Source organism: Megalopta genalis, chromosome 6, assembly GCF_051020955.1.
Source record: "Megalopta genalis isolate 19385.01 chromosome 6, iyMegGena1_principal, whole genome shotgun sequence".
In the NCBI taxonomy this organism is placed as follows: domain Eukaryota; kingdom Metazoa; phylum Arthropoda; class Insecta; order Hymenoptera; family Halictidae; genus Megalopta; species Megalopta genalis.
Genome location: NC_135018.1, coordinates 21,234,105 through 21,251,872, shown reverse-complemented (window position 1 = coordinate 21,251,872; position 17,768 = coordinate 21,234,105). Strand labels below are relative to the sequence as shown.

Genomic DNA, 17,768 nt, shown 5'->3' with positions numbered 1-17,768 from the left:
GCCATTAGCACTTAAGAGTTGGGCTTTTAGAATTTACTTGCAATATAGAACACGCGATGAGTTCCAAACTACCTTGCAACTCCACTTCTCATAAACAATACAAAAACTGCACGTACAGCGAGCTTGCGTAAACACGATTTTTAACCCACTGAATTTCCATGACATGTACCAATCAATTCTTCACGTAAATTCAGTCTATTCGAAAGCAAATTGCGCGCTGTTCGTCATTTTTTATCGGAACAAGATTTCTGCCGGAAAATATGATTGAAACGGACGTTCGTATATTTCTGACACCAATTAAACGAAATAAAAATCAATAACAACATCGTACAAATGTAGAAATTTGTACAATGGACGTCGAAAATGTGTGAATTTCGCGCCAAGATCTGCAATTCAATAAACTTGAATGAAACTGCAATACAAACAAGTAGGCATCGATCTTTATTAGTATCGATTACTACCACTTCGCAACATTATTTCGATCGGAACTGTAAATTAAAATTTCCGACTGGTTTATTAAATAATTTCCTTTTCATTTCCTGCTAAGGCAGAGACTAATGTTTAATTCATGGCGCTAAATAGACTGGAAACATAGTGAAGTTGAAGTGATAGTGAAACTCGGCGTAGCACATATGAATACTAGTTTCCGTTACTATAGATACGACGCGACGCGTCGTTTAAAGAGAAGAAGAAAAAGAAAAAAGGTATCGCAAGCATTTAGGTCATTTCACTTGGAAAGTTCTTTTCTAGATGGAAACCGCTTTATGCGAGTCTCGTTTGGTGTTCCAGGTTTCAGGATAAGCCAGAGTCTGGCGATGCTCCTTGCAGAATCAAACCGGACCGACCCTGCCCACCGAGCAAGTACAGAACGCCTTCCGGGGCTTGCAACAACGTCCGACATCCGGTCTGGGGTGCTCGAGGTGCTCCTTTTTTGAAGGCGTTGCCGCCGGCCTATTCAGACGGTAATTTCTCCAGTAATTTATTTTCTGCTTTTCAACCTGCACGTCAAGGACGTCGTTCCTATTCGATCGGAGTTCGCTGAACTATAAACCAAATATTAAAAAGAAATCTTTCAAACGAAGCACAACCGTTTTCAAATTTATGCGAATTTTCGTTCCACGTCGATTTCTTTTACGCGAACGAAAAGAATCGCGCGTAAATATTAAATATTTAATTTTTATATTCAAAAATAAACCAAATAGAAAAATACACAAAAATTTAATATGTCTTATTCGATAAATGTAATTGTGACTCCACAGTAACCGGCTCCTATACACTTCACAATTGTACCGTTCCGTAAAATAATCGAACATACATGCTCTGTCTCGCTAAATAATGCGAAATCTCCCGCAATTTTCTCTCATCTGTGTCACAATTAGAATCCAGCCCAGTCTTTAACACGTTCCGTGCCACGTGTACCATCGATGGTACACGCTTGCATGTTTACTTAGTGAACTGAACAAATTGTTTACAAGAAATTTAGAACCGAAGAATCAATTTCCACCGCAAGAATGGGCGTTGATAAGTTTTTGTTACGTTGTTATGTGTACAAGAATTAATAATTGCACGTAATACATCAAGTTTTAGTAAAATATCAAAGTGTGAAGATTCGAGTAAAAAAAGCTCGGCACGGAACGTGTTAATATTCGCCCTGCGGTGTTAGCTTCGAATGGAGCCGCGGCTACGAATGCTCTCCTCGATCGGTTAATTGCAGAGAACGATTAGAAATTGTATGGGAAAGGTGTGCGTAGGTACTTAGACCAGGTGTTCCATAGACGGTCCGTCGGTTCCTGGTCCTCGGCATGAAGAATAGAAAGTGAAAATTGGAACGAACCTCGCACGCGAACGGCTCCGTGATCCATTTCGACGAGCGTTGGCACGTTCGCGGGGATTAGAAACGACGGATTAGCATGACACAAGGAGCTCGCCAATCCAACGAAATAGAGAGTCCATCGGTTGCGCCATCGGCCCGCGCGAATAATAAATAATTCCACCTGCGATTCCGTCGCCTGCGTCGGCGTTACGCGAGCTCTCCTCGCTAAAGCGGAACGATCCTTCCTGGGGGGCAGGAGAAATGCACGATAAAACAATGTTTCCTGAATACCATTAGCCTACCGCGTGATTCATTAACACGTTAACACTCTTTCGGCTGCGGCGCTACCGTTTACGCGGCTTCCGTTTGGCTATCGCAGAAATCACTGCAGCATCCGGAGCATCAGCTTTAAAATGATGAAACAACGGTATTATCCACAGATCGACCCTCTGTCGTACCATTTTCTTCACAGTTTCAATGCTTACGAATTCTTCGATTGTAATCATTTCATCGGAGAAAGAAGAAAATTTAGAATTATTTAGTTGAATGCTTAATTCCTCGGCCTACCATTTCTTTCGCTTCTTATTACATTTTTCTCTGTTGTTAATCAATTCTTCCTAATGCAGTGAAAAATTTATATTTGTTACGTGTCTGCATTAAAAATCTTATTAAATCGAAACAAACTGAGCAAACTCCGCGAATCATTAAATGAATTCTTCTGTAATACAAAGAATGTTGAGAATCTAGAATTCCTTCTAATTAACGTCTGTCAAGAGAATATGTCGTTAATAAACTAGATGACGATGCGACTATGATCCTTAAAATAAGAAAAGAAATGAGGGAAATGAAAATGAATGAGGGAACAAAAATTGTCTTGTTCTGTTAGGGAAATTATTAAACATGAATAAGTGCTAATTAACGTAGCTGTGAGAGAAATCGTAGTGCGAAGGGTTAACGAAGTTATTTCGTTCTGAAACATCTTTACAGTTTTTCCTAGCTAACTGTAGGTATTTCGAACTTCTTAATCTTCACAATGTGGATGCTTTCAACGATTTTGTGACGGCCATAACTAGATCTATTCGAATCCTTGTACATCAACAATTTCCGCACATTTTCCAATTAACTTCTTTCATTACTACCTCGTGAAATTTTTCCGCTGCAGAGTTTTTCATCCGGTGAATCCCTGCCAGAACGGAGTTGAACCGAATCCCTGTCTCTTTGAAATTCAGATTTTACGGTGCAAGTGTTTCATTGTGAAAAAGATTTGTGACCTAGATACTGAAACCATCCCGTTTGTTCAGAAATAATTCTATTACCAGAGATTCGATATTTATCGATGATTCTCCAATAGCAAATGTGAGTTTGATTCGAAACCAAGATTTAATTCGATTAAAGCCCTCCATGGGTATCTAAAGCGATTAAATCTTTCCTTTGACGCAGTAAAATGTTACAGGTTTTCTAACAGTTGCAGTGTTCGAAACATGAAAGTACAGTAAGTGTACCGCCATGCATTTGCATTTGTCAAGAAGACAATTATGTAAAGAAAACAAAAATCAGAGTCAATTATATTTTTCTGCGTGTTTCTATGTTTAAGAAAATTAACACACATGTAGAATCGCAGTTTTTCGTTTTCGTTTTACGCACACGTAGATAGTAGTAATATATTTCTTTGAATTATTTTAAGCATTTCAGAAACTCTATAAAATAATCTCAAGCTTGGATTTTGTACATTGATGATTTTTAAAATCAATTGAATTAAATTCTTCGTGTCGATGGTATCTTCTCTTTTCTGTACAACAGCATACTTTAAAATTCACTTGGTACATTATACTAATACCGAATCGAAAGAGGCGGAGCTGCTCGATCTAGACAATAGCCTAAGGACACGTTGTTTACCGACACGCTCCGGATCGAAATCAAAGATATGGGTCAGCGTAAATTAAAAATTGAAATTGAGTCGCTTCGCTGAAGACACTTTTGACGATGGAAAGTGAGAGAAAGAAGGACAGAAAGAGAGAACGGGAAAGACATCTGGCAGCTCTTCTCCCGAGGGGAAAAAATCCCAACGAAAATATGAAAGTGAAAAGAACGAAGAAAGCTACTCCAGTGGGTCGCACGATCCAAAATACGCCTGAATATTCGCCGGACATTGTTTAAAGAAGAACCAACCAACTTTCAAATATTTGAATATTTTTACATTTTTCTGAAGTCAACACAACTGGTTGTTTCTCTAAAAACCATAAACTACCTAAAATCTGAAATTATGATCGTGCCATTTGTATATTCGTTAATTCATAATATTTCGCGAGATGTTGCAGCTTGTTCGCTTACACGTAATTTATAAAAAAAGGTACACGTATAAAACGCTAAAAATACATCTCGAAACGCATTGAGTAATTGATTATTAATGCAGGAATGCAGCGTTATTTTAATCTTAACAGAATTGGTCGTAAACATAAATAAAAAAGCAAATTGCACTCGAAGCTATTTTAACTATAAATCTAAAATAATTTTTCTGACTTATAGTATTTCCATTTTATATGACAAAGTGCATTTCATGCGTATGAAATTGAGTCTTGTGACTCGTACAACAATTACACTTTTAACAATTTTTGAAATGTAAACTTTGATAATATAAAAATTATTTTGCAACATGATATAACAATTTTTTAGTGATGCCTCAGAGTCACCACTCGAGTGCAAAGGGTTATATTCTAATTTCTTTTTATCGTACTGTAGCTTTCAGCTAAAACTTTAAAATAAATTTTGTGACTCCTATTTATTGCATTTGACGCAGAAAATTCTGATGTTGCTTAAAGAACGTTTGTACATCATCAACCTTTATATGAGGCTTATACAAAAATTCAAGGGACGAATCATTGAGTAAAGCCTCTGCCAAATAATTTAACATGTTTATTTAAAACACAGCGTGATGAATACAATATAATTGATCAGTGCGCAAAACAAAAATGTGCCAAACCACGAGAGCATCTTCCGTGAAACCGAGGATCCTATAAAACTAACTTCAAATTCATTATCTCTTCGAGTTTCTGTGCACTCTAAAAATATCAGAAATAACGCAAAAGCCAAATTGCTGAAAAATGACTTTACGAGTGAATCGGTCTGAAGTTACGCAAAAAGTCTGAAGCGGATGATCCTGTTTTATGAACGCGTAGAGTCATCGCCAACGTGTCCATGTTTACGGTAATATTGAGATGATGAACGTTCTCATGCTTGTCGATCAACTTAATTAAGGACAAGGTCGGGCCTTGTTAAAATACTTTCCAAAGTATTCGTCCCTTTTCCATCGTCACGTTAATATTTCCGCGAGATCGAGGAGAGCTCGTGTAGATCCCTGAACGCCGAGGCCTGCGCGGATCGGACTTCGTGCCGAGAGATGATGATGATCCTCGCGTAGGAAGGCTGATGATCGTCAGCCTACTTTGTCGTGAGATTCATCGAATACAGACAGCGGCACGTAACCGTGACACAGAATTTTGCGGCCTGGTCCTGCCTGCTCGTCCTCGGTGCTCGCGGTTCGGTTTCTGCAACGTGATTGGCGATTCAGCGACTTTCGCTGACCTGATCCCCTAACTTTCGTCCTCTGATCGGAGAAACTTCCATGTTTCGGCTCACAGTCGAATCTCGGATGAATTAGGCAATTTGAGAGCATATTCTAGCGTCGAATCTATTGTTCAAAACTGATTTTGACCGATCACTGATTTCACCGAAAAGTAGAAAATGCCGTGTTGTGTACAACCGTATTAAAAACATTTCTTTTTTTGAATTTCATATAAGCAACTTAACTTTTATTAAAAGTATAAGTTTATGTATGACATAAAACGAAAAAACAAAATTTTGATTGTTATTTAATTTAACGAATTTCTTCCTCGTCACTACTCAGTACAATCAAACGAGAACGATATCACCTTCACTTTCTGAACCCTTTTCTTCATTCAGATTTTTTGCACCTTCTGTCCTCTTTAAAAAAATCTGTAATTTTGGTTTGTTTGCTGGTTCTTGCAAGGTCATTGCAGATTTCGTGCTACGAAGATGAATTTTTGGCTTCTTTCAGCGGAAGGGTATATATTTATATATCCTTAATTATAATAATTATATTTTCATGTAAAGACACTATATAGTTCATTATCCCTTCCCGTGATTAGTTTAAGGTAATTTAGTTTTTAAATATGTTAAACAAAAATCATGTTATCCAGTGCTGTAGAAGTGCAGTGCCGTACAAAGGTTTTCGCAATTTTCTTATCGTGTTAGAGCGATACCGGTTATAGGATGTCGTGTTGTAGGAGGGCTACCAGTATGTATCCTGAGTTTGTTAGTACCCTAATCGAGTGCGCATGATCTTGTCGTCCACTTTTGAATTCTTTCGATTTTATTCGTGCACCTATTCTTGTCGTTAAATCTCTGACTTTCGCGCTCATCAGTTAGCAAATTATGCTGTGTGTCCTTTCTCTTAAATCGTTCTAGCATTTTTGACTAGAAGGTGCATTGCTCCTGTTTCTTATCTTCTAATCTTAATATTAATTATTTTAACTTGTTATATTATTTATGTGTTAGTAATGCGCTAATAATAATAACTATATATGTATAAAGATAATATTTGTTGTACTGAACAATTACTTCACTCTGATCGTGTTGTAATTTCGTATATTTGTTTAACACATTGGCAAAACGTAAGAATGTCGAAAATGTGATTGATATTACACAACTCAACGTTTCACTTTTCATTTGATTAAATAAAATACTCTATTTGTATGGAATATTTTAAGTGACAATGTTAAAATATAAAAGTATAGATTAAGACTTGATGAATCAGGAATGGGTAAAATATTATCTGAGAGTTTGATTTGAAGAACAGTATGAAAGTGAAAGAATTTGCTTTTCACTCTGCTTCTTATTATTTAGTTTTTCTATTTTCTATGTTAGGGTAACCTTTTTATATGAACGAAATTTTTCTTTTTCTAGCGTGGATATTGTGTGTTTAGAATTAGAATGTCTGTCGACTGAAACGCTCTCAGATCAAGATCCGATGGCAAGAATGTTATTTGACTCGGAGTGATCTCGCGAAATAAAGCGTATAAAAGTACTTTCTATTTCGAACGCGCGTGATTATTTCACTTCGTAACGATGTACACTCGTATTCCCGACGATGTCGCAGACAGCGAAATTCATCGCGACTTTCTAGGCCGCCGCCACTGCCGAGTATTCACCTCTCGATTATGTTCGACATTGAAACCAAATAACGCTTATTAGAAATCGAAAGCGTTTCGTCATGATCATTCAGACTTGCCATTAATTTTATGAGCGGACGGCATCGCCGTTGCGAATATGTTTGCGACGCACGTTATTGCTTTCAACGTCGTAATTTTTTTTTATTAAATAGTATTTCATTCCTCGAATGATATCAGAAAATATTTCTTTTTCATTTTGCTCTGCTGTAAATATATTATTTTTAAGCTTTCGTCCGTCTTTTATTTTGTCATATACTTTTTACTGGCACACTTTTTTTCGGTCGGAAAATAATTTTCGTACAGCTTGGTTAAAAGATTTAATATTGCAAGGAAATAGAGATACGGAACATAAATGTAATTTATAGATATTGAATTTTTGTATTCTCCGAACTTCTGCGCCAGCAAATGGAAACATAGAATCGAATACGCTGGTTTTATTATTTTCTAGAAAGAAATGAGGGTTCAACTTTGTTATATAATTTTTCAGCGTGCGCAACAGTCGCATCCAGAAAGAGAACATTGAATTGATCAGATTTTTACGTAAATCGAATGTACGTGAAACTGTAACCGAGAGTATCAAAACGTTACTAATTGGGCAACTTTGTAATCAACGCATATCGAAAATGATATTCAGGCCAATTGTCGATTCATCTTTATTAAATACTTCAAATATCTTTAGTGTTGCAATTGTAATGCGCAATACCATACTTTCCAGCGGTAAACTATTTATGTATTCGCGCGATTGTTAATTCAGCTGACTTTCTCAGTTTTATCCTCTTTATCAATTCTTACCAATTCTTCTATTGATCATGACCTTCTATTGAATACGATGGATTATTGTTTCCAATAACCAACCTGAGCGCATCCACTTAAAATGTTCATGGGTTCAGGTTTTTCGTACATTTGTTTATTATATATAAAATTTCACTAAAACAAATACGATCCTCTGCCTGCTGTTGAAAGAAGTTAGTTCATGTAACAACAATGTCGGTTTCGCAACAAAAACCATTACATGTGGAGGCACTTAAAGACGATTTCACATTACCATAAGCTCTTACTTTGGCACGGAAAGGAGGTAACACCAACATCTGACAATAAGTTGTACCTGTTGGAATAAGAGAGCAAGATGTTGGTTTCATGGTTAGCGTGAATGTTTATGAACGATCGCGAATTTCTAGCACATTTGAAGCAGTAATCGATTCCAATTGGTTCTACTTATCTTACTCAAGTTACCTGAAAGTAGAGCCACCTCCTCGTCGCAGCAACTTCCTCAATACCAATTTGCCGAACGTTCAAATTACGTTTAATCCGCAGGTGTCGCGTCCCCTCGACAATCGACGAGACGAAATCACCCGCTGCCATCCCCAACGAAGGCGGTCTCGAGGCTAATAAGCCACCTGCAGTTGATGCCAGAAGCTCACGAGGGTCTAACCAGTTTCTGCGGTGTGTGGACCTCGTTGATCCTCCAAGACATAGCGATCACGGTGCACCCGGAAGGTCAGTCGACCTTGTGCTGTTCTAACAAAGGAAAACACGCCGAGTGCTACGAGATACGCGACGAGGAAGGTGGATGCACGAGTTATTGGCGGTCGGTGCCCAGTTTGAGCGTGCACAACTGCAACTTCGAGGGCAGGGAGCAGATGAACGGTGCGTCCGCTTACTTGGACGGTTCTCATATGTACGGGTCCACGGACGAGCAGTTGCATCGGCTGAGGACCTACAGCCGGGGAAAGGTGGACGTGTCCATTTGCGAGATCTGCAACAATACCGAGGAGAGAGCCCTTGGCACGATCTACGGTGCCTTCCTGAACGAGCACAATCGGGTAGCGGAGAGGCTGGCCGAGGCGAACCCGCACTGGGACGACGCGAAGCTGTTCCTCGAGGCTCGCAGGATCGTGGTCGCCCAGATTCAGCATGTCACCTTGAACGAGTACCTGCCGAGCATCCTCGGGGAGAGTGCTCGGACCGACCCCGAGCTGATGCCCGTCCCGAGCGGATTCTACCGTGGTTACTCGTCCGCGAACGTGGGTGGGACGTACGATGCGGTCGCATTAGCGGCACTTCGCGCTCTCACGTCCCTGCGCAGGCACGGGTACAACGATGCCACATGCTTGGAGGACCACGTGGCCGCGTCGGCTAATCGCGTCAGCCTCGATTTCGAGAGATCCACTTTTGAACCTGGTCTGGACACCAATGTTCGTTACGTTCACATGGGTCGCGATCACGGTCTTCCTGGATACGTGCACTTCGTCGCCGATTGCTCTGGACACAACGTCACGGTAGGTACACAAGGTCTTTGATGTTCCTGTCGTATGGCGGGATGGAGAAAAGAGCCTGTTAGCGGGGCTGATAGTTACTTAGGTGGTATCTAAGGGGAATTTTTCGAATGAGCCAGTAATGATTGCTAGGAGATCCTAGAGAGAAACGAAATTTGTGGATGGGATTAATAGCTACCAGGTGAGACAGAAGCTATGGAGAATTTTTTTAAGGAACGATGGAAATTGGTAGGGGACACGAGAAAGTGTTGGGGAAGGTAGGAAAATTTAGGAATGAGATTGGTTATATATGAACGATTCAATTTTGCAGGTTCGTAACTTCAGTGATCTGGAGCGGTTTATGCGCCCGGTGGACGCGAAGCTGTTGGAATCCATTTACTCCGATGTAGAAAACGTAGACTTACTGCTAGGTGGGATTCTGGAGATTCCGGCGAGGGGTGCAGTGGTTGGTCCGACGTTTGAATGTCTTTTGAAGAGACAGTTCATGAAGCTTAGGAACTCGGACCGGTTTTGGTTCGAAAACGATCTGCCGCCTTCGAGTCTGAGCGCGGCACAGCTCTCCGAAATCCGGAAGGTTTCTCTGGCGGGTATACTGTGCACGAACACGGACATCCAAAGGATGCAGCCGAAGGCGTTCATTCAACAGGACTCGTATCTAAATGCTAGAATAAACTGCGATCAGCTCAGCGTGCTCGATGTGACGCCTTGGAGAGAAGAACCTCTACCGGAGCAACCCCTGCCGGAGCGACCCCTACCGGAGCAATCCATACTGGATAAGGACGCATCCGCAACATCGGAATACTTGTCCGATCTTAATCCTAGTTTGATAGCGGCGGCAGTGAAGAAGGCGGAGGCTGATTTGATCAAGAGGAAACAGTTGGAGTACAATTCGTGGTTGCAGCAAAGGGTAGCAGACCCGAAATCACCAGCTGGAACAGCCGCCAGCTTCTCTAAGGCTAATAGAGACGCTCTGCTGTTGGCCAACCAATCGATCATATACGAGCTGGCTACCAATGAACTCTTAAACGGTGTGCATGGATTGAGACGCAGGAAGCGACAGGTGTTCGACAGCACCGACAATGTTCTTGGCTTCCCCAACAACGATTTCTCGGATCTGCTGCAGAACGTTGACATAACAGGGTTCCTCTCCCAGAACAAACCAACGAATCACGAGGAGGTTGAGTGTCCTGTGGACGACAGTCCATGCGATCCCACGACCCCTTATAGAACCCTTTCGGGACACTGTAACAATCTCCGCAATCCCAATCTCGGCAAATCGCTGACGACCTTCGCCAGGTTGCTACCCCCAGTCTACGAAGACGGCGTGTCAAAGCCGAGGTCAACGTCGGTCACCGGAGCACCGCTGCCCAATCCCAGAGTGATCTCTACTGTGATACATCCCGACATTTCTAATCTCCATAACCGGTACACGCTGATGGTGATGCAGTTCGCGCAGTTCTTGGACCACGACCTCACCATGACGCCAATCCATAAGGGCTTCGCCGAGTCCATACCCAGTTGTCGTCCTTGCGACTCTCCCCGCACCGTGCATCCCGAGTGTAGTCCCTTCCCGGTTCCACCTGGCGATCACTATTACCCTACAGTGAACGTGACATCCGGCGCGAGAATGTGTTTCCCGTCCATGAGGTCGTTGCCAGGACAACAGCATCTGGGTCCTCGCGAGCAGATCAATCAGAATACCGGCTACCTGGACGCCTCCGTGGTCTACGGCGAGAACACCTGCATCTGCAATGTCCTTCGAGGTTTCAACGGTCGTATGAACATCACCCAGAGTCCTCATCGCAGCGCAAAGGACCTCCTTCCGCAATCTGCGACCCATCCCGAGTGCAAAGCGAAGTCTGGGTTCTGTTTCATCGGCGGCGATGGCCGCGCTTCGGAGCAACCGGCTTTGACGGTCATGCATACGCTGTGGATACGCGAACATAATCGAATCGTCGACTTGCTGAGACAGGTAAACCCACATTGGGACGGGGAGAAACTATTCCAGCAGTCCCGTCGCATCATCAGCGGTATGCTGCAGCATATCACCTACAACGAGTTTCTGCCGAGGATTCTCGGTTGGAATGCTGTCACCCTTTACGGTCTGAAGCTCTTACCCCAGGGCTACTATAAGGAGTACTCGCCCACTTGCAATCCCAGCGTCCTCACCGAGTTCGCCACCGCAGCCTACCGAATTGGACACTCGCTGCTGCGACCGCATCTGCCGCGAATGGACCGCAATTATCAAAACGTGGAACCGGCCATCTTGTTGCGAGATGGATTCTTTGATCCCGATGCGATCTACCGGCAAGGCATGATAGACGAAATGATCCGGGGATTAATAGCAACCCCAATGGAGACCTTGGACCAGTTCATAACCGGAGAAGTGACCAATCATCTGTTCGAAATCAAGGGCATCCCCTATTCGGGCATCGACTTGATCGCTCTGAACATCCACCGCGCCAGGGATCACGGGATACCATCTTACAACAATTACAGAGCGCTATGCAATTTGAAGAGAGCCACCACGTTCGAAGACTTGTCCAGAGAGATGGCGCCGGAAGTGATCGCTCGCATGAAGCGCATCTACGCTTCCGTAGACGACATCGATCTGTTTCCCGGTGGGATGAGCGAGAGACCTCTTCAAGGTGGCTTGGTCGGGCCCACTTTTGCCTGCATCATAGCCATACAGTTTCGGCAATCTAGGAAATGCGATCGGTTCTGGTACGAAACGGACGATCCGAACATCCGGTTCACCGAGCCCCAGCTGGCCGAGCTGCGTAAAGTCACTTTGTCGAAAGTAATGTGCGAAAACATGGACGAGCACAATGAAATGCAGAGAGCGGCGTTCGACTTGCCGAGCAACTTTCTGAACCCACGCGTGCCCTGCAGCTCGATGCCACACATGGACCTGTCCGCTTGGAGAGAGACCAGGCACGGATGCCAAATTGGAGGCAGAAACGTCGCCTTGGGAGAATCTGGTTTCCCCACACCGTGCACCAGCTGCGTCTGCACGGCCGAAGGCGTAAGTATTTATCCCCTAAAGTCTTTGGATTCAGTTTTTTCCTTAATATTTTCCTGCTAATTCCAACGGGAATATTAAATAGGAAGAATTGTCCCAGGACAACGCGTATCAAAACAACCAATATCGCGATAAATGAATATTATCATGTTCATGATTATCATCAGCATGTTTTCGTGTTAACATTGCATTTTTATCGCATGTAGTTTTAGTTCACGTCAAAACGAATTCAGCGATTTGTAACACCATGACCTTCGGAAGATCTTGAAAACCTCTTCGAATCTATGAAAAAACGAATTTAAAAAATGAAAGATACAATTCTACACCTTTTTCAGACCCAATGCGCTTCTTTGAGGATTACGGACTGCAATCAGCTACTCCGCGAAGCGTCCAGGGAAGCCATTTTGCGTGATGACGTTTGCACGGCACAGTGCGGCTTCGTTTTGGCCGCCACCGAGGCCACGTCGAGACTCCAGCAGTTTACAACACCGAGCAGTTTTCCTGGGTTCACAGGCCACAGAAACAGCCTGAGGAGTGCGCCAACGCCGATTTCCTTCAACGGCTTCAAGCTGCCGGATCTCTCGCAGTTCATAGGTTGAACGAAGGGGAAATTCGTCGATATTGCTTATTAACTATTGCGTACGAGAGACACACTGTCTTCCTTCGAGAAAAGCTGCACAACGGTGGTGACCATATATACGCTCAGTTTTTAAATCATTGAACTGACAGACATGCGATGACGTTGCGTTTCCGAAGACTACCACTGTCGCGCGCGTGAATTTAAAAATCGCCGAGTACACCGTGTTTCTCATTATTTTTCTTGTAAGAAATACCTCTCATGTTTTATCTGTTTGTTGTGTTAATTATGTAGGATTACTTGTATAGACTGTAAGGGATATTCGATTTGTCGAGGAAAGTGCGTACTCTCGGAAACATAAGGTTGTAAGTAGACGATGCATATGCACAGTGAGAGAGAGAACAGTATCCTGGCACTACTACCTTCTTTTGTCTTTTAGTTATATTGTTTTCAGCGGAAAAATTATTTATATCTGAAAGATGATAATGTAGTAGCGAGTAAAACAGGAAGTAGCGTGCAGATGTATTTTTTCTTGTTCACTGTGGACGTGCAGAAGATGTCATTGCTAGGCTGAAGGAAAATTCGTGCAGTGATCTCGTAGTACGTACTTGCTGTGCAAAGGCAAAGAGGACTACAACAAATTGTCACCGTGTTCGGGAATACCGTGACATTGTTAATTGGATGAAATGTGAATATTATATTATATTGATCGGATGAGTGATATGTGTGTTTTCAGGGAAATGCACTAACAGTGTACCAGACAGAACATTTTTATACTTGTATAGTAATTATTATTGCAAAATAACAAATGCGAACACAAAACTTCCATTCCGAGTTTGTTTTTCTTTCTCTCGTTACACCTTTATCTAATTTTGTAGTTATAATAATGGACATGTATAATGCTAATAAATGTTAATTGTTTCTTCTTCCCTCTTTGTAATAAATAGTGAACGGTATGTCCCACACTTCCATGTCTCTCCTATCAGACTACCATGAAGTTTGGTCCGCTTTTTTTCAAGTCTTCTCCAAAGTATCACGTGTAACAGCAACCTAATTCGGAGTGGAGCTTAGTTTACAGAGATCCCTCGTATTTACAAAGCGTATGACAATCACCAGCTAGTAAAATTTCGAGATTCTTTCTTTACTCTCCTGTTGCACTTCCACTCGTTAAGTGTCTATGTTTCACTGTCAAAGTATACATACATACATACATACATACATATATATATATATATATATTTCTTTTTTTTGTTACACTAATCCTGAATCATCTCATTTTTAACTGGCAGAAACTTCTTGTTTGTTGTTAATCACGGCAGCGTTGTCTGCCATGACAGGTGCTTGTTCTATACATCGCCAAAGACCATAGGTTTTGCCAACAGTAGTTTGCCATAATCTCAGAGTACCATCTTCGGAGCCACTAGCATACAATTCACCATCCGGTGAGAAACGAACACAATGAACTGGACCAAAATGTCCTTTGAATGATTCTAAAACATTTTTTAAATATTTATGTATATTGTAAATGTTGATGGAGAACATTTCGCACATTATTAATTTTATAAAGATTCGAATCTCACCAATTTCTATCCCGGTACTATAATCGAACTTGTACATTTTCAGGTCTTCTCCACCACATACAAAAATACTGTGATCTGGATGTAGGCTGGCGCTATTCATTTGAGTAGGTACAACGTACTCCCGCAATTTGGACAAGCTAAACAAAAAATTTAATTTATAAGTTAAGAGTAATTTCTTTGAATAGTCTTGAAATTCTTAAACAAATGAACAAAATCGCATTAAAATGTAAAGTTCGACATCAGGAAGTGTATCCTCCTGACCAAAGGTTGACTAAGAAGTACTGTAACTGATTTACAAGTACACAAGAAGAATATTAATTTGTGACCTCTAAAAAGAGCATAAAAATACTGTACATGTACCTAGCTACCTTGAACTCTTTTCATTACTGTTTTTTCTATGGTATAGTTTACTTGTTTTGTACATATTATAATAGGTACAAATATATACACATAATATATATATACATAAAATAAAATAAACATACTCTTTACTATTCCAGAAGGTGACTATATTGGCATGAGTAGTTGTGATTATAGTTCCATCCCTGGATACTTCCATGGAACTTGGAATAGCTGGAAAATCTAGCCTGCTGATTTCTTGTGCACTATTTCTATCCCAGATTCTTAGTGTCTTGTCGTCGGCACATGTTATTAATTGAGTGTTATTGTTGAAGAAAGTAACGTGTCTTATAAAATTTTTGTGACCTGAGAAAACCTGTTAACATTACTTGTTAGACTAAATAATAAAAATCAGTCGTATAAAAATGCTGATACATACTTGTGGTGCTGCTTCTGGTTTATTAAGGTCATAAATTCGTACAAGTTTCTCATTAGATCCAGTACACAAGTAATTGGAATCGGTACTAAAACTAACAGACTTGACTATGTGTTTGTGTTGAAACGAATAAATTTCTTCTCCTTTAATTGCATCCCAGACTTTCGCATTGAAGTCAGCAGCGCCTGAAGCAGCTCTTGTAGCCTCAGGGTTCAGTGCAACACCCCACACTGCTCCCTTGTGTCCTTCAAATGTTCCAATCCAATCCCCTGTGTCCCCTTGTCGTAACATAGGCTTGCCATCTAGAAGTACATTTAAAAAGCTGTCATTAATATGAAAATTGTTCAAAATTCTAAAACGTGTATCAGATGTTACATTTATTAAAATCAATATTAACATAAAATAGGTTATATACAATTCACATTATTGTGTTTACTCAACAATGTATAACAGCAGTCAGCATGAAGCAGAGATCTTTAATTTCTTCATTTGTTAGATAAAGAATAACAACTTGAAGAATTTAAATACAGCACAAACGATTACTCATCAATTTATATATAAACAACAAATCGATAGTAATTCCATTTTGATGTAATGTCATTAAACAGCGTCGAGCAGTGGGTGAATATAAATATATACAAATAAAAATACATAATCCGAAAATAGTTTATAATTAATGCGTTAGGTGATATTTGGATGAATCTTTCCAATAAACCCATAACTTTCCAAACATGCGGTACCTAACCTCGGGACCTGCAGCTTGGTAAAACCTTGGCGTTCGAAGGGAACTAGGCCAAGGAGATCAAGAATCGTGTGTGTCGAAAGAAGAAGAATCCATTGAGATATCGGACAAAGGAACTCGGACGTCCCGTAACGAAAGAAAAACTGAACTTAGAATTACCTTTACAGGCCGAGATCAGGTAATAGCCAGATTCCGTGACGTCGGAGAACGCAAGATGTACTACGGGCCTTGTGTGTCCGCTACACGTCAATGGTGTCTGTCTCAAATTTGCCATAGTGTCAGCCGCGTCTCTGGACGATCGAATTTTCCCGCTTTTCCCCAACACGTCTACACCCGGCTAGGGCGCGACGAGAAATTCTGTTCGCGAATTTTCTCTGTCACCCCCCAGCGAATGGCGACACAAGTCTCTTACGTTAACAACACGTTCCTCTCAAACGAACCGTCACCATCTACGCACGATGCGACACTGAATACCGTGAACGTAGCGAGAGCGTGCGCTGCAGGCCAAGTTCAGACAGGAAGAAGGTTGTAGGTTGTAGCGGCGGCGGCGGCCTCCACGAGTTTTCTTAACTTATTTCAATCGGTTTCGAGGACGAATCACAAAAACAATACGATTCCTGCTCCTCCGTTTACAGCAAATTAAGTCTGCATTCCAATTATTTAACGATCGAAATTTTTCATTTCATTGATTAAATCTGACGAGCGAAAAGAACTGGTTGTAGATCGTGACTAACGATCGGGATCCTCAAAATCATTTTCATCGTACTTATCAATAAAAGTTTAAAGCGTATTAATATAACAAACGAAAATATATTGACATAATGTGTGAAAAATATGTTCATCCTTATTATAATAATTGCAATTACTATAGAAATAATTCCATTTTAGTGACTTCATAGGTTATTTCAATATAATCCTAATTTATTTTATAGGAAAGAAAATTAACAAAATTTGTAATAAATATGATAGAATTATATAAAACTATATAAACTTTCACAATTCAGCATTCAGTCTCTTATGAATTATATATTTAAATATATATTTTAACTCTAACTTAACAAGTCTCAAAAAGTCCACCCTGCACATTACTACTGCCAGTAGACTGCACAAGAAAGTAAAGTGAATAATTTATCAAATTGTGTAAAAATCTTGTTTTCGAATGTGAACAATCGAACATAGGATTACACATACTTTATATTCTATACAATAGCGTCTTATTAAGCCAGCTGAATTAATTGCAGCCGGATGACGTCTATAAGTAATTTGGTACTGTTGGAACATGTACAGAAATACAAGGAGTCTTTTAAAAGCGCTATCTACATTGAACTTGTCTCAGCGTCCTTGACTCTCTCTTTTCGTCCTTTCTTGCCCTCTCTGTTTCTCTTCCGGACGTTCTGTGACCGTGAGTCTTCGCCGATCTCTTTCCCTTCGAATAACCTTAATGTCTGTTCTGGGAAATATAAAGTTGTGGCTCGTGCAAAGACTAACGATCAGCAGGATATGCGGAACAATGTGAGAAAAGTAGGTCGAATTAGAGAACAAAGAGACTGGCACAAACTGTCTACGAGCGACAAATTGCAGTGTTATATCGATTCCTTTCTCCGCGAAGCTTAAATAATTCGAGAAAGTCTATAGAGAATTGTGTCTATAAAAATTGGATAAATTCATGTAAACTTAATCGTCCCTCGAAAAGGAAACCATTAAATTGTATAACGTGTTGGAAATACTTTTCTA

General features: G+C 40.8%; 2 protein-coding genes across 2 annotated transcripts in view; one reads left to right on the top strand and one right to left on the bottom strand.

Annotated features, from left to right (window-relative positions):
• Positions 1-13,866, top strand: part of LOC143259775 (uncharacterized) — a 29,448-nt gene extending 15,582 nt beyond the window's left edge. The window contains exons 4-7 of the mRNA XM_076523333.1: positions 790-962; positions 8,377-9,341; positions 9,649-12,363; positions 12,696-13,866. Of these exons, the coding sequence (XP_076379448.1) occupies positions 790-962; positions 8,377-9,341; positions 9,649-12,363; positions 12,696-12,959 (4,117 nt within the window). The 3' untranslated portion in view covers positions 12,960-13,866. The remainder of the gene's footprint in view (positions 1-789; positions 963-8,376; positions 9,342-9,648; positions 12,364-12,695) is intronic.
• On the bottom strand, positions 13,706-16,513 carry wmd (serine-threonine kinase receptor-associated protein wmd). Its single transcript, XM_076523334.1, has 5 exons — positions 16,194-16,513; positions 15,296-15,594; positions 15,003-15,232; positions 14,518-14,654; positions 13,706-14,427 (listed from the first exon to the last, which is right to left on the bottom strand). The coding sequence occupies exons 1-5, from the start codon at positions 16,306-16,308 to the stop codon at positions 14,216-14,218; spliced, it is 993 nt and encodes a 330-aa protein (XP_076379449.1). The 5' UTR covers positions 16,309-16,513; the 3' UTR covers positions 13,706-14,215.
• Positions 16,514-17,768: the final 1,255 nt, after the last annotated feature.

Bases quoted from the DNA above. Each gene is read 5' to 3' on its own strand.
- wmd (XM_076523334.1), bottom strand. From the start codon at position 16,308: ATGGCAAATTTGAGACAGACACCATTGACGTGTAGCGGACACACAAGG. The intron at 15,233-15,295 runs GTATGTATCAGC...TAATGTTAACAG, and splicing joins AACCAGAAGCAGCACCACAA to GTTTTCTCAGGTCACAAAAA. The intron at 14,655-15,002 runs GTATGTTTATTT...TTTTTTGTTTAG, and splicing joins ACCTTCTGGAATAGTAAAGA to CTTGTCCAAATTGCGGGAGT.